At 42.1% G+C, this 15589-nt stretch overlaps 1 protein-coding gene across 3 annotated transcripts; it reads left to right on the top strand.

The window, feature by feature from the left end:
* The first annotated feature begins 4140 nt into the window (after window positions 1-4140).
* On the top strand, window positions 4141-15340 carry LOC115102417 (nuclear envelope integral membrane protein 1-like). Of its 3 annotated transcripts, XM_029622348.2 has the most exons (10): window positions 4141-4274; window positions 4828-4949; window positions 12016-12235; window positions 12333-12405; window positions 12708-12801; window positions 13017-13131; window positions 13285-13510; window positions 13588-13764; window positions 13957-14139; window positions 14393-15340. In XM_029622348.2, exons 1-9 carry the CDS (start codon window positions 4181-4183, stop codon window positions 14135-14137), a joined length of 1302 nt encoding a protein of 433 aa, XP_029478208.1. In that variant the 5' UTR covers window positions 4141-4180; the 3' UTR covers window positions 14138-14139; window positions 14393-15340. The 3 variants fall into 3 exon arrangements, with proteins under 3 accessions (XP_029478208.1, XP_029478210.1, XP_029478207.1); XM_029622350.2 differs by having other exon boundaries at window positions 13285-13477; window positions 13957-15340; XM_029622347.2 differs by having other exon boundaries at window positions 13957-15340.
* Window positions 15341-15589: the final 249 nt, after the last annotated feature.

Raw genomic sequence — 15589 nt, 5'->3', positions numbered from 1 at the left:
GACTGTGTGATCTCGCTCTCCCAGGCCGATGTGAGCTAAATGTTTAAACAGATTAACAATCACAAGGCCACCGGGTCAGACGGAATACCAGGGCACGTTCTCAAAGCATACACAGACATTTTCAATCTGTCCTTGTCCCAGTCTGTAATCCCAACATGTTTCAACCTGACCACCATTGTCCATGTTCCCAAGAGCGCCAAGGTAACAGCCTAAATGACTATTGCCCTGTAGCACTCACATCTGTAATTATGAAGTGCTGGTCATGACACACATCAACACCATCATCCCTAGAGTAAAACCTCTCCAATTCGCATACCAATTGCATTTCACACTGCCCTCTGCCACCTGGACAAGAGGGGAAATAACTATGTAAGAATACTGTTAATAGACTCGATTTCAGCGTTCAACACCATAGTCCCATCCAAGATCATCACCAAGCTAGGGACCCTGGGACTTAACCCCTCCCTCTGCAACTGAATCTTGGACATCCTAATGGGTTGGCCCCAGGTGGTGCGGGTAGGCAACAACACATCTGCCATGCTGACCCTCAACATGGGGGCCCACCGGGTGTGTACTTAGTCCCCTCTTGTACTCCATGTTTACCCACGACTGCATTCAACACCATAGTGCCCACGAAGCTCATCACTAAGCTAAGGACTCTGGGACTAAACACTTCCCTCTGCAACTGGATCCTGGACTTTCTGATGGGCCGCCCCCAGGTGGAAAGAGTAGGCAACAACACGTCTGCCACGTTGATCCTTAATACTGTGGCCCCTCAGTGGTGTGTACTTAGTCCCCTCCTGTATTCCCTGTTCACCCACGACTGCATGGCCAAACACGACTCCAACGCCATCATTAAGTTTGCTGACGGCACAACAGTGGTAGGCCTGATCATCGACAACGATGAGACGGCCTATAGGGGGAGGTCAGAACTGGCAGTGTGGTGCCAGGACAACAACCTCTCCCTCAATGTGAGCAAGACAAATGAGCTGATTGTAGACTACAGGAAAAGGTGGGGCCGAACAGGCCCCCATTAACATCGACGGGGCTGTAGTGGAACGGGTCGAGAGTTTCAAGTTCCTTGGTATCCACATCACCAACGTACTATCATGGTCCAAACATACCAAGACAGTTGTGAAGAGGGCGTGACAAACCCCCCCCCCCCCCCAGGAGACTGAAAAGATTTGGCATGGGACCCCAGATCCTCAAAAGGTTCTACAGCTGCACCATTGAGAGCATCCTGACCGGTTGCATCACCGCCTGGTATGGCAACTGCTCGGCATCTGACCGTAAGGCACTACAGAGGGTAGTGCAAACGGCCCAGTACATCACTGGGGCCAAGCTTCCTGCCATCCAGGACCTATATCATAGGCGGTGTCAGAGGAAAGCCCATAAAATTGTCAGAAACTCCAGTCACCAAAGTTATAGAATGTCTCGCATCGGCTCAAGGACCAACAGGCTCTGAGACAGCTTCTACCCACAAACCATAACTGTTAAATAGCCAGACTGCTAAATAGTCAATTAATGGTACCCGAACTATCTGCACTGACCCTACACTCACTCACTAGACTTTATATACACACCATATACACACTACACTGTCACTCTCACACAAATCCCTCACATATTCAAACACTACATACGCGCACATACACACACACATAACACGCATCCCGACACAACACAAACAAACACACACACACACTTTTACAATCATCATTTGCTGCTGCTACTGTTCTTTATTTTACTCTTAGTATTATCTATCTGGATGCCTTGTTACTTTACCCTGCTTTCATGTACATAAGTAACTCGTACCTCTGCACATTGATCTGGTACTGGTGCTCCCCGTATATAGCTCCATTATATAGGGCAGGCACAAGTAGGAGTGAGCTGATCAGAGCTCTCAAAAGCTGTGTTGCATGGGGATGAGGTTTTCGAAGGCCAGGGGACGTAGTCATGATCACAATTCTGAAAGAGTTCACATGGTGATTCATAAATTGGTCGCATTCACACTATATCACATGGTGATAATCTTGTAGTGTGAACATTTATTTTCATTTAAGATTAAACTATATAGGCTCAACAACATTAACCTACTCACAGACAATATTGTAGTCAATGTCTACAGAGTTTCTATTTAGAAAAGACCAAAGAGAAACAAGACCAAATTCTGTTAAGGGCTACAGATAGTGCTGTTCCCTGTGACATAGGGGATGATATCAGAGGATCTCTGAGTCATGTAGTGCTCAGTGTTTCTCTGCGGAAAGCTATAGCCTTCTTGTACCACAGAGCGACACTACACAGAGCGGCCTACATTAATAATGGACTAATCAGTGATAATAATAATAAGTTATTACATTTCTACATTACAATTTCTACAGACCTTTTCATAGGGAGTAGAGGGGAACGAGGAAGTGGATATTATTGCCAAGCAGGCTCTTAAACATCCTAATGTTGAGATGGAACTGTCAATCAGTAAAGCAGAAACCAAGGGATTAATCAGAATAGTGGTTAAAAAATAAGTGGCAAGAGTTGTGGAACAGGGTGTGTAAGGGAAGACACCTGTATAAGATCCATCTAAAGGAGGGGGCAGAGAGGTCCTCAGGCCGAGAGAGAAGGGAGGAAAGTGTAGTCACAAGGCTGAGACTTGGACATACAAGGCTTAATAGTACATTGAAAGTGGTGGGGAATCATCCGACTGGGAGGTGTGATCATTGTCAGAAGATGAAGGCAGTGGAACATGTTCTATTTCAGTGCCAGAAATATGTGAGAGAAAGGGAGCAAATGTTATTGGATTTGTGGAGTAACGGGGTTGAAGAACCAGGATAAAGTGAACTGCTGGGGAAATCTTCAGGGGATGTAGTATTTAATGATGTATTTCGTTTCCTTAGGGAGATTAGATTATTGGGTAGGATTTAGACCTTCACTGTCTCTGGTCCACACTCGGCAGTCCAGTTGGTGGCAGTAATGCACCTTAAAGTTGGTTGCCAACCGCCGTATAAAGTCCACAGAAGAAGAAGAAGAAGAAGAAGGGAAAAAAAGAAGATGAAGAAGAGCTTTTCATATAATCTCAAAGCGATTCAAGAGCAAAAAACAAGCAAGCAATGTACAGTATCATGACAGGTCAACCAAGAGAGGCAAAGTCTTTGAATGCTGCATCCTCTGAAGATGGAGAGGGTCAGTTCATGGCTTGAGTGAAGGGAGCTGGTCAGAGGATGGTAGACGAAGGTGATGGAGTCTGCTGATGATCTTGTAGAGGGCAAGTCTGGGAACCAGCCTGTCTTATAACCACTGGGCTTCCACTCTGTGTAGCCCCCAATTGGTTGATGCCTCAGCAGCTCTGGGCACCAAAAAGCTCACCACACAAAGTTCAGAATAGTAGCCAGTCGTCCTCACTTACAAGCCCTCTGCCTCAGCACTGCTGTATTCATCAAGTTCTTAAAGGATCACGAACTGGCAGCAAGGTGAAACAAAAAAGCTGGTAATGCATTTTTTAAAACTAAAACATTAACTAGCTAGCCAAGCCAAAAATATTTAACCTGTCAAGTCAACCGCAAATCCGTGGCTCAAAACCACCAGATATATGCAATAAAAACGAATTGTTATCCAAATAAAAAATTAAAAGTTGAAAAAACACATTTGTACAATAATTACAGAGCTCTCTGCCTAGGCTTCCTATAGTAGTTAACCATCTGCGCTGAGGGACCAAGCGGTCAGCACTATTGCAGAAAATAAAGTCCTTAATGTGTAATAATTCACAACATCAAAAGGTGATGAGGTGTATGTGATAGCGAAACACCACCTACAGCAAGCAATTGACTGAAAATCGAGCCACTTTACCTTTAAGGTAAGCGGATGGCTGTCCTCTGTGGTAGAAAGACAGAACAAGAAATATTGCACCTTTTCAAGTAGATTGTAACGCATTCGATTTTTTTCTTCCGCAGACCAAGGTGTGATTTATTGGTAATCTACAGTCAGAGTAGAAAAATATACCCCCATATAACAAATATACTTATAATCAAGATTTGTTCTATCTGTGCCCATAATGTCTTATTTTCGCATAATTTCTACAAATTCATAAACATTCACATCTTGAATGTATCGGAACAGTTTACCTCTTATGTGATTGGGTAGTTGTTTCTGTAACAAGAACCACGTGGTTTCGGTGTAGACTTCTGTCATGGCGGGATACATGAAATGGAAAAATGGACCCCTCTCCAAAATAGTTTTGCTAATTGTGCTTTTGTGTATATTAGGTTCACACCAAACCTCAGGTATAGTATATAGCTAGCTAGGTCATTTGAGGCGGGGAATTGATAGCCAATTTGAAATTAGTGATGCTAACTTTTAGTTTGCGATGAGGCAAGCTATCGAGCAAACGTTCGAACTGATCCAGCCAGGTGAACTAACGTTTTAGCTAGCGAACTAACGTTAGCTATTCTGTCAGTATCCAGGTGAGATTAGACCCTTCATTCTTAGTCATTGGATTATATATATATATATATATATATTTTAGCTAGCTAAGTGATTAAAATGGAAAGTTAAACTAGTACCAGAAAATAACTTTAGCTAGCCAGCTGCTGCAACCCTCCGAGTCCACATTCCACAACCTTTAACGTTACTTGCGTAGCTAACGTTAGCTATAACCAAGTCAGCTAACGTTAGCCAAATACTTAAATCGTGGTCTGTTTCTGGTGTCTCACTTAACCCTGTCATGAAAGCCAATGTCCAGCTTGACTTTAGTTGGCTTGCTAGCAGATTGTGCAAAGCATACAGAAGTTTGCTGGTAAATACAGTCCGTGCCCTCACAACTTGCAATTTTCACAGGAAGTAACATCAACATAATCAATATCAAAGATGGCCAGGAGTCTGACAGAACAGGGTCGAGTCACTTCTGCTATCTCAACCCAATTGTTCCAGGTTGGAAGGAAACATGGACAAGAATCCAGGTAAGAGAAAAGTAGTCTAGTCCCAAATCTGTTTGTGCTCTTGCCAACTTCATTGTTGTATATTTAACTTTTCTGAAATATTTTATTAAAGGGATACTTCAAGATTTTGGCAATGAGGCCCTTTATCTACATCCCCAGAGTCAGATGAACTTGAGGATACCATTTTTGTCTCTGGTGGCGGTTTGAAGGAAATTGCTAACTAGCGTCAGCGCAATGAAGAAGTAGATACCCATAGACTTCCAGTCATTGTGCTAACACTAGTTAGTATTTGCTTGTGAAACTACCTCGAGCTTCCTTCGTACTGCAGACAGATGTAATAATGGCATCCACAAATCTGACCCTAGGGAAGTAAATAAAGGGCCTCGTTGTCAAAATTCCAAAATATCCCTTTAAAATATGCAAATATGTTGATATCTCATATCGCACTATTCGCATATCGCACTATTACATTTTTATGGACACTGGATGATATTTTAATTTCGTTTAGACATTCCAGGACCGGACGTGTCCAGAGCACATTGTGGATAAATACTTGTTTTCATCTTTCTATCTGTAAAATACTAAAGACAAAAAAAAAAAGTTTCCTAAGAAAATCTTATGTAGAATAAAAAATGGACAACATATCAATTTTCTCTCGGCAATTCTGGAGAATATACAGTTGAAGTCGGAAGTTTACATACACCTTAGCCAAATACATTTAAACCCAGTTTCACAATTCCTGACATTTAGTCCTAGTAAAAATTTCCTGTCTTAGGTCAGGATCACCACTTTATTTTAAGAATGTGAAATGTCAGAATAATAGTAAAGAGTGATTTATTTCAGCTTTTATTTCTTTCATCACATTCCCAGTGGGGCAGAAGTTTACATACACTCAATTAGTATTTGGTAGCTTTGCCTTTAAATTGTTTAACTTGGGTCAAACGTTTTGGGTAGTCTTCCACAAGCTTCCCACAATAAGTTGTGACATTTGGCCCATTCCTCCTCCACATAGCTGGTGTAACTGAGTCAGGTTTGTAGGCCTCCTTGCTCGCACAAGCTTTTATAGTTCTGCCCACAAATTATCTATAGGATTGAGGTCAGGGCTTTGTGATGGCCACTCCCAATACCTTGACTTTGTTGTCCTTAAGCCGTTTTTGCCACAACTTTGGAAGTAAGCTTGTGGTCATTGTCCATTTGGAAAACCCATTTGCGACCAAGCTTTAACTTCCTGGCTGATGTTGCTTCAATATATCCACATAATTTTCCATCCTCATTATGCCATCTATTTTGTGAAGTGCACCAGTCCCTCTTTGCATTAAAGCACCCCCACAACATGATGCTGCCACCCCTGTGCATCACGGTTGGGATGGTGTTCTTCGGCTCGCAAGCCTCCCCCTTTTTCCTCCAAACATAACAATGGTCATTATGGCCAAACAGTTCTATTTTTGTTTCATCAGACCAGAGGACATGTCTCCAAAATGTATGATCTTTGTCCCCATGTGCAGTTTCAAACCGTAGTCTGGCTTTTGTATTGCGGTTTTGGAGCAGTGGCTTCTTCCTTGTTGAGCGGTCTTTCAGGTTATCATTACATTACATTTAAGTCATTTAGCAGATTGCGGTTTTGGAGCAGTGGCTTCTTCCTTGTTGAGCGGTCTTTCAGGTTATGTCGATATAGGACTAGTTTTACTGTGGATATAGATACTTTTGCACCTGTTTCCTCCAGCATCTTCACAAGGTCCTTTGCTGTTGTTCTGGGATTGATTTGCACTTTTTGCATCAAAGAACGTTCCATCTCTAGGAGACAGAACGCGTTTCCTTCCTGAGCGGTATGACGGCTGCGTGGTCCCATGGTTTTATACTTGCGTACTATTGTTTGTTCAGATGAACGTTGTACCTTCAGGCGTTTGTAAATTCCTCCCAAGGATGAACCAGACTTGTGGAGGTCTACAATTTGTTTTCTGAGGTCTTGGCTGATTTCTTTTGATTTTCCCATGATGTCAAGCAAAGAGGCACAGAGTTTGAAGGTAGGCCTTGAAATACATCTACAGGTACACCTCCAATTGACTCAAATGATGAGTCCAATTTGTAAGTCGCTCTGGATAAGAGCGTCTGCTAAATGACTTAAATGTAAATGTAATTAGCCTATCAGAAGCTTCTAATGCCATGACATAATTTTCTGGAATTTTCCAAGCTGTTTAAAGGCACAGTCAACGTGAAATAATCTGTTTGTAACAATTGTTGGAAAAATGTGAAATAATCTGTTTGTAACAATTGTTGGAAAAATGAATTGTGTCATGCACAAAGTAGATGTCCTAACTGACTTGCCAAAACCATAGTAGAAATTTGTGTGGTTGAAAAATGTGTTTTAATGACTCCAACCTAAGTGTATGTAAACTTCCAACTTAAACTGTATCTAAGGATACCACACAAAATGTGGTGAATGCAGATGCTTCTGAAGCTGAGAAAATGAGTTGGTGTGTGGCAAGAGTCTGACTTTCGGGAAATTTAGTCTGCCAAAACCCTATTAATACCCAATCACCATATCTTCAAATTAAGTTACTAAATATCGTCCAGTTTGTAACACTATGAAATGGGCTTTGAAATTGGGTGTAATTTAATGTACTGAGCTTCGAAATGATTGATGTATGTCCATTCTAAAGATATTAAAATTAATAAAAATGTTGACGGTTATATGATACACCAAGGGGGAAAAAAACATTTTCATCAAGTTTACATTTTTGTTTACTTTTTGAGAATACTAATGGACATTTCATTTCAGCCTGTGGTGCCTTGCTTTAACAGAAAATGCCTTTGGGAAGTATTCAGACCCCTTGACTTTTTCCAGATTTTGTTAGGTCACAGCTGTATTCTAGAATTGATTAAATCATTTTTTCCCCCATCATCAATCTATACACAATACTCCATAATGACAAGCAAAAATGGGTTCTTAGAAATTGGTGGTAATTTATAAAAAATGTATAACTGAAGTATTACATTTACACAAGTATTCAGACCCTTTACTCGGCACTTTGTTGAAACAACTTTGGCAGCAATTACAGCCTTGCGTCTTCTTGGGTATGACGCTACAAGCTTGGCATACCTGTATTTGAGGAGTTTCTCCCATTCTTCTCTGCAGATCCTTTCAAGCTCTGTCAGGTTGGTTGAAGATCGTTACTGCACAGCTATACTCAGCAAAAAAAGGTCATTTTTCAGGACCCTGTCTTTCAAAGATAATTCGTAACAATACAAATAACTTAACAGATCTTCATTGTAAAAGGTTTAAACACTGTTTCCCGTGCTTGTTTAATGAACCATAAACAATTAATGAACATGCACCTGTTGAACAGTCGTTAAGACAATAACAGCTTACAGACGGTAGGCAATTAAGGTCACAGTTATGAAAACTTAGGACACTATAGAGGTCTTTCTACTGACTCTGAAAAACACCAAAATAAAGATGCCCTGGGTCCCTGCTCATGTGTGTGAATGTGCCTTAGGCATGGTGCAAGGAGGCATGAGGACCGCAGATGTGGCCAGGGCAATCAATTGAAATGTCCATACTGTGAGACAGCGCTACAGGGAGACAGGACGGACAGCTGATCGTCCTCGCAGTGGCAGACTACCTGTATCAACACCTGCACAGGATCGGTACATCCGAACATCACACCTGCGGGACAGGTACAGGATGGCGACAACAACTGCCTGAGTTACACCAGGAACGCACAATCCCTCCATCAGTGCTCAGACTGTCCGCAATAGGCTGAGAGAGGCTGGACTGAGGGCTTGTAGGCCTATTGTAAGGCAGATCCTCACCAGACATCACCGGCAACAACGTCGCCTATGGGCACAAACCCACCCATCGTTGGACCAGACAGGACTGGAAAGAAGTGCTCTTCACTGACGAGTCGCGGTTTTGTTTCACCAGGGGTAATGGTCGGAGTCGTGTTTATCGTCGAAGGAATGAGCGAGGCCTGTACTCTGGAGCGGGTTTGATTTGGAGGTGGAGGGTCCGTCATGGTCTAGGGCGGTGTGTCATGGCATCATCGGACTGAGCTTGTTGTCATTGCAAGCAATCTCAACGCTGTGCGTTACAGGGAAGACATCCACCTCCCTCATGTGGTACCCTTCCTGCAGGCTCATCCTGACATCCCTCCAGCATGACAATGCCATCAGCCATACTGCTCGTTCTGTGCATGATTTTCTGCAAGACAGTCAGTTTTCTGCCATGGCCAGCGAAGAGCCCGGATCGCAATCCCATTGAGGATACCTGGAACCTGTTGGATCGGAGGGTGAGGGCTAGGGCCATTACCCCCAGAAATGTCTGGGAACTTGCAGGTGCCTTGGTGGAATAATGGGGTGACATCTCACAGCAAGAACTGGCAAATCTGGTGCAGTCCATGAGGAGATTAGACTGTTACTTTTGATTTTGACCCCCCCCCTTGTTAATTTCTGTTAGTCACATGTCTGTGGAACTTGTTCAGTTTGTCTGTTGTTGAAACATGTTAAGTTCATACAAATATTTACACATGTTAAGTTAGCTGAAAGTAAACGTAGTTGACAGTGAGAGGACGTTTATTTTCAGGTTTCCAGAGATGTTCGATCAGGTTTATGTCCGGGATCTGGCAGGGCCACTCAATGACATTCAGAGACTTGTACCGAAACCACTCCTGTCTTGTATTGGCTGTGTGCTTAGGGTAGTTGTCCTGTTGGAAGGTGAACCTTCGCCCCATTCCAAGGTCTGGAACAGGTTTTCATCAAGGATCTCACTGTACTTTGCTCTGTTCATCCTTCACCCGATCCTTACTAGTCTCCCAGTCCTTGCCGCTGAAAAACATCCCAACAGCATGATTCTGCCACCGCCATGCTTCACCATAGGGATGATTCCAGGTTTCCTCCAGACGTGACACTTGGCATTCAGTGTTCCATCTTGGTTTCATCAGACCAGAGAATCTTGTTTCTCATGGTCTGACAGTCCTTTGGGTGCCTTTTGGCAAACTCCAAGCAGGCTGTCATGTGCCTTTTTACTGAGGAGTGGCTTCCGTCTGGCCACTCTACCAAAAAAGGCCCGAGTGCTGCAGAGATTGATGTCCTACTGGAAGGTTTACCCATCTCCACAGAAGAACTCTAGAGCTCTGTCAGTGACCATCGGGTTCTTGTTCATCTCCTTCGATTGCTCAGTTTGGCAAAGGGCCAGCTCTAGGAAGAGTCTTGCTGGTTCCAAACTTCTTCTATTTAATAATTATGGAGGCCACTGTGTTCTTGGGGACCTTCAATGCTGCAGAAACTGTCAACTGTGGGACCTTATATAGTCAGGTGTGTGCCTTTCCAAATCATTTTCCAATCAATTGAATTTACTACAGGTTGACTCCAAACAAGTTGTAGAAACATCTCAAGGGTGATCAATGGAAACAGGATGCAGCTGAGCTCAATTTCATAGCAAAGTATCTGAATACTTACAGTACCAGTCAGAAGTTTGGACACACCTACTCATTCAAGGGTTTTACTATTTTCTACTTTGTAGAATAATAGTGAAGACATCACAATTATGAAATAAGTAGTAACCAAAAAAGGGTTAAACACAGATTTAGATTATTCAAAGTAGCCACCCTTTGACTTGATGACAGCTTTGCACACTCTTGGCATTCTCTCAAGTAGTTTCACCTGGAACGCTTTCCTAACAGTCTTGAAGGAGTTCCCACATATGCTGAGCACTTGTTGGCTGCTTTTCCTTCACTCTGCGGTCCAACTCATCCCAAACCATCTCAATTGGGTTGAGGTCGGCTGATTGTGGAGGCCAGGTCATCTGATGCAGAACTCCATCACTCTCCTTCTTGGTCAAATAGCCCTTACACAGCCTGGAGGTGTGTTGGGTCATTGTCCTGTATAAAAACAAATGATAGTCCCACTATGAGCAAACTAGTTGGGATGACGTGTCGCTGCAGAATGCTGTGGTAGCCATGCTGGTTAAGTGTGCCTTGAAGTCTAAATATATCAGACAGTGTCACCAGCAACATCACACCTCCTCCTCCATGCTTCACGGTAGGAACTACACATGCGGAGGTCATCCGTTTACCTACTCTGCGTCTCACAAAAACACGACAGTTGGAATCTAAAATCTAAAATTTGGACTCATCAGACCAAATGCCAGATTTCCACCGGTCTAATTTCCATTGCTTGTGTTTCTTGGCCCAAGGAAGTATTTTCTTGTTATTGGTGTCCCTTAGTAGTGTTTTTTTTCTGCAGCAATTCGACCAAGGAGGCCTGATTCATGCAGTCTCCTATTTAAAAAAAAAAAAAAAAAAACTTTTATTTAACTAATGTTGAGATGTGTCTATTACTTGAACTCTGTAGTGCTTGATGGCTTTTGCCACTGCGCTTGAAGAAACTTTCAAAGTTCTTGAAATTGTCCAGATTGACTGGCCTTCATGTCTTAAAGTAATGGACTGTCATTTCTCTCTGCTTATTTGAGCTGTTCTTGCCATAGCCCTATTTGGTAAAAGACCAAGTCATATTATCTTCTGTATACCACCCCTATCTTCTCACAAGACAACTGATTTGCTCAAACACATTAAGATGAAAGTGCAATGCATTCCAGATGTTTACCTCATGACGAGAATCGTTGAGAGAATGCCAAGAGTGTGCTAAACTGGTTATCAAGGCGAAGGGTGGCTACTTTAAAGAATCTGAAATCTAAAATATTTTGATTTGTTTAACACTTTTTTTTGGTTACTACATGATTCCGTAAGTGTTTTTTCATAGTTTTAATGTCTTCACTATTATTCCACAATGTCGAAAAATAGTAAAACATAAGAAATACCTTGGAATGAGTAGGTGTGTCCAAACTTTTTACTGGTACTGTATGTAAATAAGGTATTTCTATTTAAGTTTTAATTCATTTTTAAAAAATTAAACATTTTTTGCTTTGTCATTTATGGGGTGTTGTGTAGATTGCTGAGGATTTGTTTTAATTTAATCAATTTTAGAATGAGGCTGTAACGTGGAAAAGGTCAAGGGGTCTGAATACTTTCCAAAATGCACTGTATGTTTTATATTTGTGTGTAGCTAATACTTGTCTTATTGCCGACAGATTCGAGTATGGAGCTCGAAACAGCTGAAGGTGACTGTTGTGGAGGATGAGGAGAAGCTGCAGGAACTAGAACACTTCAGTGTCTGGGGTCTTGTGCAGTACCTAATGCTTGAGCAGACCAATGAAACCACCATCAGCATCAGCCTGTTCAGCCCAAAGACCTGCTTCAAGATCGACCCCATCAACCTTGGAGCACAATACACTGTAATGCCCATACGAAGTAAGTTAAAGGAAAGGTGGGGTGTCATTGTTAGTTACGAAATCAATATGTAATAGGCTCATGTGGAATCTTTGCTGTCTCTGCTTTACTCCTGCAGAATTTGACATTTACATGTTTGTGACATTCCTGGCTGGAGTGATGTTATTCATCTTTGCAGACTCACTCAGCAGGTAACTAAATTAATTGTGTTCACATTTTACCCTCTATTTTAATGACATGATCCTGATAATTTCGCCTTTCTGATTGTAATGGCTGCGGGAAGGTATTTAGGGGTGGGGCTGTAGAGAATTTATTCTTGCCGCACTGCTGAGGACAATTTTTGTCCGCTCATACAGGAGTAATAAAGGCCCAGTGAACACCATTTTTTTTCTCACAATGTGGATTATTATTTATTTCTGATTTATCAGGTGGTGCTGCAGCACCCCTACTTCCTGCAGCTAGGATGATTGATGTGTTTTTTTTTGTCTAACAGGAGTCAGGTATTCTATTACTCTGCTGGCATGAGCACAGGTATGATTGCCTCCCTTATCATCCTCATCTTCATCATGGCACGCTTTCTGCCCAAGGTAAGAAGTCAAGTCTTCTATATCAAGGACTCACCCACTACTAACACATTTTATTTTGAACAAAGCAAAAAGTCTGGGTGTACCCTGAGTTCATATTTGGGAGACCTTTCTGATTTGTATCAGAGCATCTGCTAAATGACTTAAATGTATGTACGAGAGTCATGAAAATATATGTTTAGATTTCATGCCCCATAATCTTCATTTTCTTTTCTCAGAAAAGCCCATTTTACATGGTAATAGTTGGTGGCTGGTCCTTTTCCATTTACATCATCCAGCTTGTGTTCAGGAACCTGCAGATGATTCTGAGAGAGCACTGGCACGTGGCTTTTGGTAAGTATCGATTGTAATAAACACAATTGCAACAAACTCTGGGAAGTGCCTTGTTTATCGCTCAAACTTTTTGTATCTGGTATGATAAGTCCACAACCATTGCTCCATGTCTGTAGTAGGAACAGTTGAATGAATTGTTTCTGTGTACTTTAGGCTATGCTGCAGTGGTTGGGTTTATCAGTTTTGCCGTGTGCTATCGTCATGGCCCTCTTGTGGAGGAAAGGAGTATACATATCCTGTCCTGGACACTGCAGTTGTTTGGCCTGCTACTGATCTACAGTGGGATCCAGGTTCAGCAAGTGGCGTTGGCCATCATCGTGGCTGCCTTCTGCTCTAAGAACCTGGAGTATTCCATTTCATTGATCCTTCTGGCTTGGCGGTAGTTCTTTATAACTCAAATGATTCCTTTATTCGTATTTATTGGTATTTTTAATAATGTTAATTCTCATTGGGCAGCAAAGTCACGCCAACTCTGCGCTGGAAGCCAGAGCCTCGTCGGCTGCTGACTGAAGAGGAGTTCCAGAAACAGGGGGAGGTGGAGACGCAGCATGCCCTGGAGGAGCTGAGGAAGTACTGCAGCAGTCCAGACTTCAGCAAATGGAAGACCGTCTCTCGACTTGCGTCCCCAAAAAGGTGACATTCAGTAGCATTGAAATACCTACTGAAATGTATGTACTGCTAGCCTGAAAAGCTAGATTTCGGTCCCAGGGTGACTTATTGTCTTTTTAGGTCTATTACTAGTCACCTAACTGTCTCTTTCCCATTCCTGGTTTGAACTAAACATATGTTCAGTGTTGTTCAAAAGCTTGATGTTGTGATCCACAGGTTTGCCGATTTTGTGGAGGGATCACCTCACCTGATATCGAATGAGGTTTCTGTGCACGCACAGGAATATGGATCGTTCTTTGAGGATGATTTCTTTGACACGGATGAGGAAGATGATGAGGAGAATATGATGAATGCTTTGAAAAAAGAAGACCTTGAATGGAAAGACAGAGACTTGTGAAGGTGAATAGATGTGGTTATTTTCCTGTAGCAAGGTTAATGGAGCATAGTGCTGACTGGCTTTCAACCCCTACAGCTCTCCTCCAACCATAAGACAGGTGCTCATGAATCGCCATGGAGATGGTGGAATCTGGCCATTGCTAGGCCTGTGAGCTAATGTCTGACATCCAGGTTGTGGCATACATTATATTATACACTGAGTGTACAAAACATTAGTAACACCTTAATATTGAGTTGCTGCCCCTTTTGCCCACAGAACAGCCTCAGTTTGTCGGCGCATGGACTCTACAAGGTGTTGAAAGTGTTCCACAATGGTGCTGGCCCATGTTGATTCCAATGCTTCCCACAGTTGTGTCAAGTGGGCTGGATGTCCTTTGGGTGGTGGACCATTCTTGATACACATGGAAAACTGTTCAGCTTAAAAAAAACAGCAGCGTTGCAGTTCTTGACACACTCAAATCGGTGCGCCTAGCACCTACTACCATACCCCATTCCAAGGAACTTACATTTTTGTCTTGCCCATTCACCCTCTGAATGGCACACATACACACACAATTCATGTTTCAATTGTCTCAAGGCTTAAAAATAAAAAAAAGTTACCTGTTTTCTCCTCTTCATCTACACTGATTGAAGTGGATTTAACAAGTGACATCAAGAAGGGGTCATAGCTTTCTCCTGGTCAGTCAGTCATGGAAAGAGCAGGTGTTCCTGATGTTTTGTACACTCAGTGTAGATTGCTTATGGCAACCACCTGTTTTGGTTATCGACACAGAGCCAGATTCTGACTTGAGAAATGAGACTGTAGTGTTTCTCAAATTAGGATTGAGTCCTGTGTTTGAATTAAGCTGAGAAACCTATTGGTCAGTAAGTAAAGGTTTATGACCACTAAGAATGGGGTATTTTATTTTCTTGGAGGAATGTCACAACTTTATCTTGGTCTTAACTGCAAGGTCATTTTTTGACATTTGTTATCTTTGGTATTATTGTTGATTTTACGTAACACATTTTTGTGTCATCAAACACGTGTCGATGTAAACGGGAAGAAATTCATAGCTGACAAGTAAAAAAACACAAAAGGCAAACTGACATCTGCTTGGGAGGAAATTCGTATTTTGGTATTGAAAGCACGATGTTTATAGCCATTGAGCCTGAATTTATATCATTTTTAAAATGTACGGGAATAAAAACAGTAATGTGTAAAGTGTACCATTGCAAGTATTATAACCTTTCTTTGACGTTGTGTGACACGTCTACATGGTTATGTTCTTAGTTAGTTAGTTTCATGTTTTGTTTGGACTGAGATTTAAAGGTTTCATATCCATCTAATATATTTATAAATCCCTTTTTACATCAGCAGTTGTCACAAAGTGCTTCTACAGAAACCCAGCCTAAAACCCCAAAGAGCAAGCAATGCAGATGTAGAAGCACAATGGATAGGAAAACTCCCTAGAAA

This window comes from Oncorhynchus nerka, linkage group LG20 (genome assembly GCF_034236695.1).
Source record: "Oncorhynchus nerka isolate Pitt River linkage group LG20, Oner_Uvic_2.0, whole genome shotgun sequence".
Taxonomy (NCBI): domain Eukaryota; kingdom Metazoa; phylum Chordata; class Actinopteri; order Salmoniformes; family Salmonidae; genus Oncorhynchus; species Oncorhynchus nerka.
Note: the sequence above shows the minus strand (reverse complement) of the source record. Positions and strands in the feature narration are given on the sequence as shown.

Coding starts and splice junctions, on each gene's coding strand:
- LOC115102417 (XM_029622348.2), top strand. CDS start 4,181: ATGGCGGGATACATGAAATGGAAAAATGGACCCCTCTCCAAAATAGTT. Junction 4,275..4,827: donor AGGTTCACACCAAACCTCAG/GTATAGTATATA, acceptor CAATTTTCACAG/GAAGTAACATCAACATAATC. Junction 12,406..12,707: donor TTTGCAGACTCACTCAGCAG/GTAACTAAATTA, acceptor TTTGTCTAACAG/GAGTCAGGTATTCTATTACT.